The sequence below is a fragment of the Polypterus senegalus genome, chromosome 2 (genome assembly GCF_016835505.1).
Source record: "Polypterus senegalus isolate Bchr_013 chromosome 2, ASM1683550v1, whole genome shotgun sequence".
In the NCBI taxonomy this organism is placed as follows: Eukaryota; Metazoa; Chordata; class Cladistia; order Polypteriformes; family Polypteridae; genus Polypterus; species Polypterus senegalus.
The window spans coordinates 131,813,386-131,829,371 of NC_053155.1; the positions used below are offsets into that span (position 1 = coordinate 131,813,386).

The 15,986-nt window shown below is 36.4% G+C and overlaps 1 protein-coding gene across 1 annotated transcript in view; it reads right to left on the bottom strand.

The window, feature by feature from the left end:
* ildr1a (immunoglobulin-like domain containing receptor 1a) overlaps window positions 1-15,986 on the bottom strand; it is a 53,095-nt gene that overhangs the window by 23,946 nt on the left and 13,163 nt on the right. Inside the window, exon 2 of the mRNA XM_039744622.1 lies at window positions 987-1,157. Within this exon, the coding sequence (XP_039600556.1) occupies window positions 987-1,157 (171 nt within the window). The remainder of the gene's footprint in view (window positions 1-986; window positions 1,158-15,986) is intronic.

Consider the following 15,986-nt stretch of genomic DNA (forward strand, 5'->3'; position numbering starts at 1 on the left):
TATTCAGGGCAAGATCCAACTTGCAAGCATCTAGCTCCAGCATCCCTGACCCAGATGTTTTGGGAATGCAAAAAAATTAATATAATTTTGGACTGAAATCTTTAAATACTTATCAGACAGTATTGGTATCACAATCCCTCCTAACCCATTAACTACTGGTGTGTTTGGTGTACTCCCAGGTGTTCTTAAAGTGGGGAAGTCAAATTGATTGTAATTGCCTACACCACATTATTAACACACAGACTTTTCTTGCTTAACTGAAAGAGTCCCAGCCCACCTTTTACAAGTCAGTGGGTAACTGATGTTCTATACTATTTGAAATTGGAAAATATATCAGATTCTCGCTTACAGGACCTGTTCAAAACTTTTTTTAAAGCATGGCAAGACTTAGACCACATTTTTTAATTAAGCATTCCTATAGGAGTAAAAGGGTGGGGTTTTTCTCTCTGCTCTTGGCTCTCCTCTTGTTCTCTCATGTGGGAGCCAAATTCTTGTTTTTTAAGGTTTTGGCTTTTCTCCGTTTTGTGGATGGATAAGCCTTCATATGGTGGCCTTTCAGAGCTGTTATAGGCATTCCCTTCTCCAAGTCACCAACGAGAAGAGACAATGATATTAATCCATCAACATTTGTTGCAGATTTTGCACTTAAGAGGCTTAAAAGCTCTCTCTAAAAACAATGCAGTTTACAACACTTAGAAACTTCAAATCGCTAATAGTATAATTCACATTTGTAGCTAATGTACATCTACTGAAGATCAGATGAAAAGCTGATCATCTTTACATACAATAAGACACAAGGTCTCAGCTCCTTCTTATATTCCTACATACATTAACAAATACATTATTTAAAGCCAAATATCAATATAATATTCAGGTTTTAATGAATAAACTTAAATTTATTATCCATTACGCCAACTATGTTTTACCAAAGTGTTGCAATTTTTCAGCCTTCAAGCTTCTTATCCTCAAGATATTTATTTGCTTACCTGATGAATAATAGTCCAGGATTGGGTCCCTGCAGAAAGACTTGTAGCGCCAAGTGACCACAACTAGTTGCATATTTGCAGAGGTGGAATAGTCACATCTCATTGTAACTGAAGCAAACATGGTAGTGTAGCGTGTAGTGTCTGGCACTGTGACAAGGATAGCCAAACATCCTGGTAGAGGAAGGAAAATAATGACAGAGAATCTTAATTACAATGTGGGATTTCTTTAACAATGGATTGTTGTTGATTGTTGTTTGAAACCCAAGATCAAGAGACCATATTTTAATAATGTTAAGATGGACTCTATAGCTTGCTTCTGTAAAAGTCCACTCAATGCCACATAAACACACCTTGCATCAAAATACATCACACTAGTTCCTGTGGCTGCAAAAATCCTTGTAAACTGCATGCTATCACCTTCACATAAAATATTTATGTACTGTAGTTCGTAAGTCATATTTTGAAATGAAAGTAATAAAATAAACCTGTAAACTCCAATCTGAACACAAGAAAGCTACCAGAAACCAATTACTTCCCGTCTTGAAAATCAGCAATAAAACCTGTTGCTTAAGGAGAGAAAATATAGAAAAACAATATGATAGTCTTGTGCTAGAAAGAAAACAGCTCTTTGCTATTTTACAATTCTTGTAAAAAGTCTTGTAAAAATGTTTTGAAAAGGCAGAGATTTTATACATTATTATTAGCACTGTAAATCAGAGGAATTTAAGAAAATTAAACATTTTTGGGAGAAAAAGAAAAAATTATTAAAAATGTAAAGAACAAACATTTACCAGACATTAGAGTATCTGTGGAAGTACTGTTTAGGGCTATGAAAAGTCCTTGTATCAAAACCATGAAATTCTTTTTTATAATCAAAAAAGAACTATTAAAACAGAAATTAGTTTATGGCTTAAAACAAAGTAGTTGAATCACTAAGGTTAACCTCTCTGAAACTGTGAAGATTAAGAACTGCAAAAACTTTAAAACAAGAATACCAGACAGAAGTTTGAAAACATACAAGTAGTGGCAACAAAATACATAAGCTAATCATTTTTATTCTACTTGGTTTTACATAAATTAAACATGAAATCTTTAAAATGTAGCCTAACACATGATGCTGCATGGATACCTGACACAGACGCAGACGCACAGACCAAGCGATATTCAGGACCTTACACAGCTATTGACAGGCTGTATAAGTGCCAAGTCCAGAGTAAGGCAAAATTAAACCACATCTTATACAGTATGGCCCGAGGCATGAAGAATGCATATTCTCATCTCATTATGTAATTTATTTAATGAGTGAAATGTATTTTTAATTCCACAGATAAGTGGACCTGGATTACTGGGAGAAAACTGATAGAAGCAATATCCTCCATATGGACAATGAGAAAGCCAACATTGGCACATCAATGGGCCCAGTACTTGAAGAATCATAATAAGACACTGGACAAGTCATTACAGGTTCACTGGACAGTTTGTGTTCTTTGGACAAGTTCGCCTAAGTAAATACACTCTTCATTATACAGGTGAGCAGCAGTTTACTGTAGCAGACCAAGGAGCAGCATTGGCTGTCTTTCCATTATACAGGACAGCAGGGGACCCTGTAACACACAAAATTTGTTAAAACAGGAATCCAAAAAAACGGCAGCATTTCTTCTTTTCCCAGAGAGAAAGAGAAATAAGATTGCCAGTTTTTTATTTGAAAGTGCTTTTTAGAATCAGTTGAAGAAGGGACAGGTAGTACAGTTGACCCTCTGTATTGGGAAATTTCTTTAAACAAAAGCTGTTTAGTTGGCAATCCCGAATGTAAGGTGCTAAGAAGCTCTTGGAGTCACATTCTGTGTTTGTTTCTGTGAAGAAATTGACCCTAAAAAGCAATGAAGTGGTTCAAACAATCCCTCAAAGGCTAAGAGGGAGCATAAAGTGCAACCTCGATAAGGAAATCTTTCATCTTTTGAAAAGTGGCAAGTCAACTGCTGAAATCATTATTCCCTAAATATTACAGTATAACAAACAATTTATATAGCATTTATATTGTATTAGATATTATATAAATAATCTAGAGATAGTTTAAAAGTATATGGGAGGATTCACGTAGGTTATATGCAAATACTATACCATCTTGTATATGAACGTCTACATGTGAAGTGTGTGTGTCTGTCTGGCTCGGAAGTGAGAGGTGGAGTCAGGCAAAGAGCTCCACCTCCGAGGATACACAAGCGAGGCCAGCATGTCAGCAAAACAAAACCTCCAAAGAGAGAGTCACCATTCGCTATTACAGAAGCGTTGCGAGCACGCCAACAAAATGAATCCTCCGAAGAAAGACAATTGCTTAGCCACTAATGCACAAACAATGCAAGCACGTCTGCAAAGCGAAACCTCCTAGGAGAGAGATGCCCAGAGTAGTTCCAGTCAATTACCTGACATCTCTACATTTCAATTTTTTTTCTGTTGATTTCAATAGTTTCTAGGACCCTGTGCTTTTTACAGCACATGCTTACACAGCTAGTTTTATATAAGAGACTTCAGGAGTCATGGATTTTGTTATTTATAGGGGTCCTGGATCCACTCACCCACAAATACAGAGGTCTGACTTGGTTTTTAACACATTTCAAGTAACAACGGAACCCATACCCTCATGCATTACCTTTACAGCTGGAGTTTGTTTCTGGAATGAAGTATAAATGTAGATTTCTTACAGGATGGAGTAAAAAGAAACAGAAAACCTAAATAGAAACATGCATTGCAATATGTTTCCTTTTTTTGGTTATGATAGAGTCCTAGGTGACATTATTTTATCCTTTAATGCTCTTTATTATTTTAACTTTACCAGAATGCACAAATCTCTGCCTTTACTATACCTATGTTGTACTACCTTTTACATTTAATGCCCTCAGATGAAAAGACAGTCTACTAGAACAGACAGGAGAAGAAAAAGAAAAACATTTTATTTATGTATTATAGATAATATGCCCAAAATATATGGAAGCAGAACATAAATGAGTGTTGATGAAATCATATCAATACAAACTAGATGACATGCTACCATGTGACATGCCGTCTTATTTTGTTCAGTCTTTTGTCCAGACCCACCATAGTTTCGGCATGGAGTGGCAGAGACTATGGCTTTTCTACACTGGTGACGCTTGGGGGAGGGGGGGGGTCGGAGAAGAGACCAAGAAGGAGGGAAGTCTTGTCTTTATACTGGTCCAACTTCTTTGGTATACCTCTGGATCAATGGTGCAAGGCAACTCTCTTGATTCATCCTATTTCAACACCTAAGTACTGGAAAGTCATACCATGCATACATTCTCTTACTTATTTTATAAATGCATACACACTTCCATAATATAATTAAGGGCACCACATAGAAACAACATTTGAAGCTACAAGCTAACAGAAAGTAAAGTGTCCCTGCACATACCTGGTCCTCTCTTCCTCACCACAGATAGTTCAACAAAAATGTTACCTAATCTAGTAGGTTTAAAACTGTGGCAAAGCCACAACTGGTTACGTAACTTTGTTCCTTTTAAACATTGTGCAACTATAAAACTAATTTCATAAACACAGACATGCAATAGCATTTATTAATCTACAGTATGTATATGCTAGAGGTTAATCTTTTTTTTTTTTTACACTGCACCACACCATTTGATTCAGTTCAGAAATCTCCAGTATTAAACCTTGGGACGTATTTTTGGGAGGACATTATCCTGTATAATTCTGAAAAAATTTTACAAACTACAGTGTTTTCAGGAAATACTTAAATTATACGGCACATTTCAGGGTTAGGTACTTTAGAGGTTATCCAGGAGACAGACTAATTTTGTAATAATGACATAAAAAGGTCTTAGATGTTGGAAGTTTTTGACAAATAAATAAATACATAAGAATAAAAAGCAATAGGACACAAAGTTTGTATCAATGGTTAAAAGTGACAAGACACTTTAAAATGCACTTAAATCAATAATCCTTGTGGTAATTGTTTTAAAGAGCCTCTTAAAACATTCAGTTGAGTCTGTCTCTATGAATATATTGGAAAAAAGTTCAAGTTTGAGTTCACGCTTACTTGAGTTAAAATGCATGAATGTACCATTTAATCTACTTCTAAAATTAATAATGAAACTCTAATAGTGTGATTTGCAATTTTTTTTCCTTTCAAAACTGTAGGGCTGGTCAGGATGTGAGGATTTCACAGTCGACATGTAGTGCTTGATCAGGGAGATGTTTGTGCTGGATCGATGCAAGACTGGAATCACTCTAACAAGGTCTTTAATGTCTTTGCTGATAAAGGCAAGTTTTAAAATAATCTTCAGCAAAAAGCATATAATCATTACTATCAATCACTACTTTTAAGGATGCAGAAATTATTAAAATAACAGTATCTGGTATACTGTATACAAGACCAGTTTTATTTATTTGTCTCCTCATAGTCAGTACCTCTCAATGTCGCCACAGTATCAAAATTTCACTTTGGTGTAAGAAGCAAAGCAGGTCAACAACATAAGTGGACTTAAATGCATAGCTGGATGACAGACAATTACTGCCGATTCAGTACTTAGTACCAAAAATATAAACAGAATGATCTTCAAATGTATTAAGTTTATTTCTTGTCAAGCATTTTTAAACACTAATGTTGGTTGTTTAGAAGTGTTCTGATTTCGGCAATGCTTATATTTTATATCAAATATAAGTCAAGTGCACTTGATCCCAGGTGAAAAAATGTAAGCAGTTATCATATCAATACACAATTTGGAAACTTGAATGAAGTGCTGCGTACAGATGAACATTAAACAATTGTTGTCTACATATTGGGCTGATAACGCTTAGAGATAAAATTCAGCTAATGCATCAGTTTGAAAAATCCTGGAAGTTCAGTGAATTGTGCCACTTGACTTCTCAAGCACCTTCAATAGCCTTAACTCTTCCACGACTGGATGGAAATATAATAACTGCACCTTAAACCAGAAGGATTATGGATTATATGATGACAAAACTAAAAATCACTCAGATGTAAGGATCACTGAGATGTGCTTGGACAGTTCAGGGGGCTTTCCTTGGTAATCTTGAACACCAGTTATTACAAGAGCAATAACCATTTTTGCCACCTTTAAATATTTTGTAAATTTCCACACTACTCATTATGAGAAAGGACATTTAGTGCAGAGAACTGATTTGCTCTCGATTAGATTTTGTATCTAAAAAAAACTAAAGGTTTTTTGGTAGCCATCAATGTTGTGTTTCAACCAGGGTTATTTGTTTGCAGTTGGAGTCAGCGATATGATGAAAGGGTTTAAAGGTCTCCAAAACTAGCCACAAATCAGGCCTTTACTGACCTGTCCAAAATAACCTCATCCTAAACCAGCCAGCCCCAACTACTGGCAGCAGGCTTCATCTAAAGTAAGCCCCAAAACGGGTAAACTTGCTTTTAAAAGTTAAAATATACATTTTAAAGTTTCAAAATGATTCATCTTTGTAAATGTTTTTATTCATAAATTAAAATAAAGTTTAAAGTAGCAAAAAAGGCAGCCTACAAGAAAAAGTCTCAAAACACAATCTGTAATCAGAAACCACAAACGAGCAGAAAGTAATCAGAAAATCCATAAGAAGAAATAACAGTCACTATTGACTCCTGTAACTTCAATGAACCACTCCCAAAATTCTCCTCTCTAAATAGCTAGAGGGAGGGCTAATATCAGGGTGGCTCTGCCTCCTGAGGTATCACTTAGAGTACAAGGAATACAGTCACATTTAGGGTAAGGATATACCTGATGCTATGTACATGGATGCTGTCGCTATGCAAGCAGTGTAATGTTTATACTTGGGTGTGTACTTCATGCAAATATGGAGCATTCCACCCGGTGAATTCATTCATATGTCAGAAATTAAGTTTGATAATTTACTTCACTGCAAACTATTCATCAAACATCAAAGCACGCATATTGATCCTGTTGGAACTGCAATGCGGCTTGCCATGACATTGAGAAAGAAGTGGGGAATTGTCCATTGCAAGATAGCACAGACATTTTCTGCTTTGCACAGACAGTGTCTTGGATTTTCGTTGTGCAGGTTTCTACATCCACTTTCAAATAGCTGGCGATTTGATGCTAGCTGTTCTGAGAGGTATCTTAGTCAATACGCAGATGTTTATAATTGTGTTAATTACTGAAAAGATATCAAAAAAGAGCTGGGAATGGATAGCAGCCATGATGCGTGAATGTAAGCATTCCGAGCATCAAGTATAACCTGGCCCTTAGAGGTAAAGTACCCAAGTACTACCTCATAGACTAACAGAAGTTACATAAACATATGAAAAATAATTCAAAAATAAAAAAAACCCTGGATGAAACGCAACTCAGTCATCCTGGATAGAAGTTTGAACTTGAGTTCAAACATGTACTCTGTAAGAGATGCAGGTTTTTTTTGATTATTTTTTGTCCCATTATTTTTATGTTACATTTAAGAAGTTTTGCTTGTGTAAAATCAGTCGATAGTGAAGTCATCCCAATATCTTAACTAGTATTGCTCATTTAATATTGATAATGTTTCTTTTACTACCACTTAAACCCTATACTTGCGGACATTTTCCGTGGGATGTGACGGTTGTCTTGGTCTTGCTGAAACCTTTCTGGAATCTTCTCAGTTTTCTATGTTCTTCCACCTGTGGTGCCATCTGCAACTTTTACAACATCACTCAATATTTTAAACCATTTACACCAGACAAGAGTCACATGCCATATGGATAATAGTGGTTGTGATGTGGAAAGAATACAGCCAAGCATAGTGTTAATTGGCATGACAATTTCTTTCTTGGCTCAGATGCAAAGTTGTTACTGCTGATGTAAATTGCTTCTAGCTTTGTGATAAGTCTGTTAAAGGTAGATGAAATTGACTCTAACAAAATTATATATTTTAATAAATAAACAAAACAAAACAAAAGATTGTTGACTGATCGACACTCTAACAGAAGTTGAGAAAACAAAGAAGCCATAACTACCTTATGATACCTTCCATAAATAACTGAAGCATGCATGTTTATTGTTTAGAATTTATCTAAAGACATGGATACCAGCTAGATCACATTGTCGTCACAAGTATTTTCCATAGTTCAACAGCACATCAACGAGCTCCATTGCCATAAACAACATGGAAACAATTCCGAAAAAGGCAAAGAAATGCAGAGGCTGTAAACCAAAAAATCTGAAATACATTCAGTATGTAAAAAAAACTGACAAAAAGTATTTCTATTCCTTATTATTCCTTCTTCAGAATCCTTAAGTCTTTAGTTGTTTTTTTTCCTTTCTAAATCCATGCTATCATTTAAAATACTGTTTTCATAAATACTCATTTGATCTATTTCTAACTGGAGTTTGCTTTATTATACAAGGGACAGAAGTAAGGTTTATTGATTTACAAGTAATGGGATTAACTAACTAACTTCCTTCTTGTAGGTTGGATATTTTCGGTAAGTTTCCAGTTATTCCACTAATTAGATACTTATTCCATGTAAAATTATTGTTTGTTTACAGGTTAAACCATTTACAAAAATCAAATTTGGTCCAGCTGTGCTAAATATAAATCTTATTTTCCCCTCAATTTACTTTGTGACTGAAAACACAAATATAACATAAAAACCCTTAAACACAGAGCTTCAATATTTAATTTGTTTTACCTCTTTACTAAACACATTTAGTTTATTAACCAGTTGAATAATTTTTAATCCCTACATTTTAACCTCTCCAAACAGTTTTTGATCCCAATGTACATTTGCCTGCAATTTAAACTTTTTTGATCTGAAAATGTATATTGTCATTATACTTTATGCCCACCATTTTAACCATTTTTTCCTGTTTCACGATTTCTTTCATCGTTTTAAAAATAACACAATTCATGATTTATAGCACACAAGTTTATTATCAAATATTTCACGTTAACATACAGTGATGATTAATGATCAGATCATTATATCCTTCTAGTGCACAATGCTTATTTTGTTGCATTGTACTTGATTGAATTCTGAGGATTTGGTGGCCAGCGCCAAAATCCAGTTGGTAAATCTTTTGTTACTGCCTATTAATATTTGGAGCCCGAGTCCCCCAATTCCAATTGTTTTATCTTTCCCCAAACATGTAAAATTGCAGGCACTATATTCTACCCCATCATATCCATTAGCCATAATCCAGTAATTTTAATAACATCACAATCACAAGACTTTCACATTGAATACAGCTCTTGAAATGCGTTTGTAAGCCTCCTTGTGTCAAGCAACAGTCATTTTAACATTATAAATTTTAACCGTTTTCATCCCATTGTATTTTTGCTAAATTTTCATCTAGTAAGTTTCGGCTCATTTACAAGTCATTTCTGCATTTACCTTATTTGCAAACAAGTTTAAGTATCTGTAAAATATCTTTAAGCAGTCTCATTTAGAAGAAGCATGAGATAAGCAAGAATAGTAATAATAATTACTGTTCTAAACTGTTTTTTTTCCTCTGTGCTTTTAAAGAATATATATCTTTAATTCACTTTTCTGTCCACTCCAAAATATTAAAAATGGGTAGCGGTTTTCCTATATATAGTTCAGAATCTGGTCTCCAGATATGCCTTGCTCTTGTCAAAAGCTCAGCCTTTATTTAAATTGGCATGTTCTAATGACTATTGACTTAAAATAACACATCAACTATGGCATTGCAAGCAGCTTAATAAAACCGCAAGACTTCTTTTTTCACGTGTGCAGTACATTTAATCTTCCTTTATACTTCTCTAAAATTAAAAAACAAACAAAGAAACCTGTTACTTAATACTACACAATGTAACGCTGACCTGGATAATCCAGATATGCAGGTAATACAAGTATGAAAACCATAACAGCAGGCAAAGGGACAACTGAAATTCTTAAATAGGTAAACTCCTTTTTTTCCCATGGAGAACACTGGCATGTGTGTTGTTACACATTAAATATTTGATTTCTTTTTCTTGTGTAGTACTCTTTGGGGAAAAAACACAAAAGTAACGCAGTCAAGGAATACATTAATATTTGCCTTTTTTAATACAACTTTTACCATGCTATCCTTTTTTTTTTTAATAATTCCAAAACCTCAGAAAAGGATTTCCTAAGGCCATTCATGAGGAGTTAAAATAAAAAATAAACCCCAGACATCTATACATGAACTTATTGTACACTGAAAACATTTGCAATTCTTTTTTTAAATTTTGCTCAGCACACTTAAAATGAAAGGGTGGCACAATGGCATCATAATCTGCACAGTCAAAGGAACCTGCACTTGATTAACAGCCCGTCCCTCATGTGTCATTGAGTACTCTGGCTTCCTCATAAAGACTTTCCTAAAAAAATAATCTTAACTGAACCACAATATTTAATGGAGATAACTCAAATAAAGGAACTACAAATATATACTGTTAAATATCTTTTACTGAAGACGTAACAGTAACTCACCGTGGCCTGTGTGTAAAAGTCCACTCATTAATAGTCTTGATTCACTAGGTCCACCAGTGCAAGGTTGTATGGTCTAGGAGGTGATCCAGGTAACACCATAGGTAAGGCAGCAATCAGCCCTGAACTGCAGGCCACTCAGTCATAAGATATACATCCATTCATGTTAAACCAGATTCACAGATTCAAACGTACACTTTTTTTAAATGTGGGAGCAAGTCAGAGTTGAAAAAAAAACACCAGAAGAACATGCAGTCTATACAGACTGGAGAGAGGAATCAAACATGGACAACATTCATACAAAAGTGAACTTTTTAATTGAGTATCACATTTTTCAGAAGCTATGACAGGAAGCTTGCCTATAATAATTAGCACCACATCTAATGTACTTATTTCTGTTAGTCTAACCAGAAAACACACACGCACCACACACTGGCTCAGATCTGCTGGCTATCTTGACATCGCAGATGTCAAAATCAGAAGTTGGGCGCCATTCAATCTGCAGGTCTGCTGGCAAAATGTGCTGTGAACAGATCCCTGCTTGCAGCGTCCATCACTAGTCCCCCACCAGTATCCCATTGTCTAATCTCTATTCTTTATACAACAATGGCAATGTTAAGTTTAATATGCCTACTGTGTAAATAAAGACTAAAGTGCTAAAGGTTTCATTATTTTACTTTGCACCTTTTGCTTGCACAAGTTTTTTTTTGGCTCTCACTTTTAAGGTTAAACTCATATGGTTGCTTTTATGGTCCTTGTTTTTATAGTCCCATTTTGCAATTTCTTTTTCAATCACAGATTCCACACAAGGTAAACAAGTACCCACTTACAATTTTATAGAGCTGGGTGGATGAAGAATGTACTTGCAGGGCAGGCTCTTCTATAAGGCTTCAGTTAATGTCCATTAGGATTGGTAGCAGAGACTATTTTTTTCTATTATTCTTTTTCCTTTTCTCACATAAACATAATTTGGCTTCATTTCTCTTTTTCCACTACAGTTACTTCTTCCTTTATGTTTATCATTTGTCACCATGTAGTACTAGGTTGTTGTACCGTGTTAGCCATTATGAATTTAGAGAAAAGCCAAGCAAAATGACACCTTTTATTGGCTAACTAAAAAGATTACAATATGCAAGCTTCGAGGCAACTCAGGCCCCTTCTTCAGGCAAGATGTTACATTAAGAATTTACATTTTTGAAATTCAGTTTGTGTATATATTCGATTATAGCGACGCTGTGAGTAGCATTTGTAGCTGGTTTTGAGTTTGTGTTTAGTAGTTTAAATGCTTAACACACGGTCTAATACTAATTGTGTACTTTATGTTACAGTAAGTGGTGGTGGAAGGCCTTGTCCAGTTTCTTTAGAGTTCATATACACAAGCAATGTCAAGGGTGAAATATACGCAGCAGTGTGCAAACACCTTAGGCACACTATTATTAGACAAATTTTGTTTTACATGTAGAAAATTGAAAATTTCAGATTTTCAAACATTAATTTTACAAAAAATTCAATGTAACAGAGAAATGTTTTTATTTCATTAAACATTTACTTTATAGCTCAATAATCTAGTTCAGGATTAAACAAAAAGGGGCAAATGACCAATGACATACCGAGTTGACAGATTCCTTCTATACCAGTTTCGGCTTTAGTTAATCAGTTTAGTTCAAACTCAATGAACATCCAAAATAAAATGTGAAAGTCTGGTAGAAGTAACAGTTTAGCCTTAAAATCATCAAATTATTACACCATGGCAAGCGTTAGAGAGACAGAGAGGTTAGGAGCATGCGCTGATACAGCGCATTGTTGCACCCACCACACAGGTAGGGCTGCAACGATTAGTCGACGTAATCAACAACATCGACTACAAAAAATCGTCAACGCAGATTTTTTATTGTCGACGTGTCATGAACAGAGGCTCCAGTCACAAAGAACCACTTTGGTTTTAGTAACTGCAATGCACTACATGAACGTCTGCGGACAGTATTGTTTGTTATTGTTTGTCAAGACTGCACACAGTCCTACCAACGAAGAACAACGTCTGAGGAGGAGAAGAAGAATGTAGAGGAAAATAAACGTGGTTGCAATGGCGAGTCGGATAGAGGAGGGGAAGGAGATGGAAAAAATTGAGACAGAAACTTTCTAAAGTGAGGGAGCACTTCACAGGGAAGGGAAAAAAAAAAAAGGTTGAAAGCAGATTAGGAAAAGTGGAGCTTTCTTTTCATGACAGCACCATCGCGATGCATGAGCATCTGAAACGCAAGCATCCCGGAGCTGTGATGCCAATGTCTCTTGAGAATTTATGCTGGCACTTTTAGTTAGTTAGGATCAGATCAGGAGGGGAGGGAGAGCGTGAACAAGACTGAGAAAATAACAGTGAAAAAAGCGAACTTTTACAAGTAGCAAATTTACACCCGATTGTTCGTTTTCAAATAATATTGCATTAGTGCGATGAGGTCTTCTGATTGGTACTATTTAGGTCATATAATAATTTCTTCAAAATGTCACATACAGGTGCTGGTCATAAAATTAGAATATTATGACAAAGTTGATTTATTTCAGTAATTCCATTCAAAAAGTGAAACTCGTATATTAGATTCATTAATTACACACAGACTGATGTATTTCAAATGTTTATTTCTTTTAATTTTGATGATTATAACTGACAACTAATGAAAGTCCCAAATTGAGTATCTCAGAAAATTAGAATATCAATTAAGACCAATGCAAAAAATGGATTTTTAGAAATGTTGGCCAATTGAAAGGTATGAACATGAAAAGTATGAGCATGTACAGCACTCAATATTTAGTTGGGGCTCCTTTGGCCTGGATTACTGCAGCAATGCGGCATGGCATGGAGTCGATTAGTCTGTGGCACTGCTCAGGTGTTATGAGAGCCCATGTTGCTCCGATAGTGGCCTTCAGCTCTTCTGAATTGTTGGGTCTGGCGTATTGCATCTTTTTCTTCACAATACCCCATAGATTTTCTATGGGGTTAAGGGCAGGCGAGTTTGCTGGCCAATCAAGAACAGGGATACAATGGTACTTAAACCAGGTACTGGTAGCTTTGGCACTTTGTGCAGGTGCCAGGTCCTGTTGGAAAATGAAATCTGCATCTCCATAAAATTTGTCAGCAGCACAAAGCACAAAGTGCTCTAAAACTTCCTGGTAGACGGCTGAGTTGACCTTGGACCTCAGAAAACACAATGGATCAACACCAGCAGATGACATGGCACCCCAAACCATCACTGACTGTGGAAACTTTACACTGGATCTCAAGCAACGTGGATTCTGTGCCTCCCCTCTCATCCTCCAGACTCTGGGACCTTGATTTCCAAGGGAAATGCAAAATTTACTTTCATCAAAGAACATAACTTTGGACCACTCAGCAGCAGTTTTAGCCCAGGCGAGACGCTTCTGACGCTGTCTCTTGTTCAAGAGTGGCTTGACACAAGGAATGCGACAGCTGAAACCCATGTCTTGCATACATCTGTGCGTGGTGGTTCTTGAAGCACTGACTCCAGCTGCAGTCCACTCTTTGTGAATCTCCCCCACAGTTTTGAATGGGTTTTGTTTCACAATCCTCTCCAGGGTGCGGTTATCCCTATTGCTTATACACTTTTTTCTACCACATCTTGTCCTTCCCTTCGCCTCTCTATTAATGTGCTTGGACACAGAGCTCTGTGAACAGCCAGCCTCTTTAGCAATGACCTTTTGTGTCTTGCCCTCCTTGTGCAAGGTGTCAATGGTCGTCTTTTGGACAACTGTCAAGTCAGCAGTCTTCTCCATGATTGTGTAGCCTACAGAACAAGACTGAGAGACCATTTAAAGGCTTTTGCAGGTGTTTTGAGTTAATTAGCTGATTAGAGTGTGGCACCAGGTGTCTTCAATATTGAACCTTTTCACGATATTCTAATTTTCCGAGATACTGAATTTGGGAAATAAAAGAAATAAACATTTGAAATACATTAGTCTGTGTGTAATGAATTAATCTAATATACAAGTTTCATTTTTTGAATGGAATTACTGAAATAAATCAACTTTGTCATGATATTCTAATTTTATGACCAGCACCTGTATATTTGTCTCTTTCTTTTTTTTCCCTTGGTGCTGCGCGCTGACATCAGAAGGCATGAACTTACTCAGTGCTAGCAGGAGCATGCAGGTGGCCGGTTGCTTGTGCTACAACATGCTTGACCTGGCGGCGATCAAACCACATGTGCAAGGCATGTACAGGGTCCACTGAGAAAAGAAGAACATTCATGGCTCATTCTTTCCTCTGCATGTCCTAGAGTCCTGTGCACACTGGGCAAGATCGGGGGGGGAAAAAAAAACGCGGCCATTGATTACAACCGCAAGAAGGTATGCAAATTAATATGAATAATGTTGCATCCCTGCCACAATGTTTTCCAAAATGTACTAAGGTCATAAAATGAATAATTCCAAATATCATACATACCTATGTCTGTTTTTTGTCAGTGCAGCTTTGACATCACGGGCCATAAGGTCCATACTAATTCAGCGTAAGCAGGAACACTCAATAAAATTGAATAAAAAATATCAAGTGACAATGAGATACAAATAAGGCAGGTTTGCCAGCGTTTGTGTGTCAGCTTTTATCCATCCCGATCAGAGAATTTCCAGTTCGATTGTCTCAAAACACCACTCACATCTACAGTTATTCCCAGTTTCTGATAAAAAGTACGAGTAACAGCGTCAGATCCCTGGGGGGCGGTAGTATGTATTGTGATCGTGACTGAGAGAATAAAAGTGAAAAAAAAAAAGGTAACTTTTACAAGTACTATACATTTACAGTGGCTAATACAGATGCAAATCAAATGTATGTGTTTATTGTATAATATTAACAATAACAGCAACTCAGTACTCAAAACCAGGACGGAGCAATTGCAGGTAAAGGGCCTTGCTCAAAAGCCCAATGAAGTAGAATCACTTTTGGTATTTATGGGATTTAAACCAGCAACCTACCGAGTACCAGTGCAAATCCCTAGCCTCAGAGCCACCATTCCACCCACAAGAGTTAGGATTGCAACAAAATACAAGGTGGTTAATTCTGCATTGGCAAGGTCTCCCCAAAGCAGAAATTTTGTGGCAAACATGAGTTTCAAGATGTGATGCCTATGTTTTTCTGAAGAAGCACAAGGGAAAGGGCAAGCAAGACAGAAAACCAGAGACACTAAGTGCGGCCATGGAAATAGAGTGCAGCATAGATCAGATTGGTGTGTCTTTGAAACTAGAAGAAAGCCGGTGCCAGTTATCAGTTTTAAAATTACAGAAACCAAAGGACCCAGCTTTATCTCCAAACAGTCCATAGAAATTGTCTTCGTGGATGAGTTACTACTATAAATCCATTACTCTGAGATGGAAAAAAGCCATAAAGACTGTCTATGCATTAAAAGACAAGGACTGGGGTGCTGAAAAAAGTCAGCAAGTGCTTGAGACTTTGGAGTCAAAATTAGCAAATTTTGGCACACTGAAGCAGAGAAGAGATTCAGTGGAGGTGTTGGGCTACATTTCTGCATATAAAG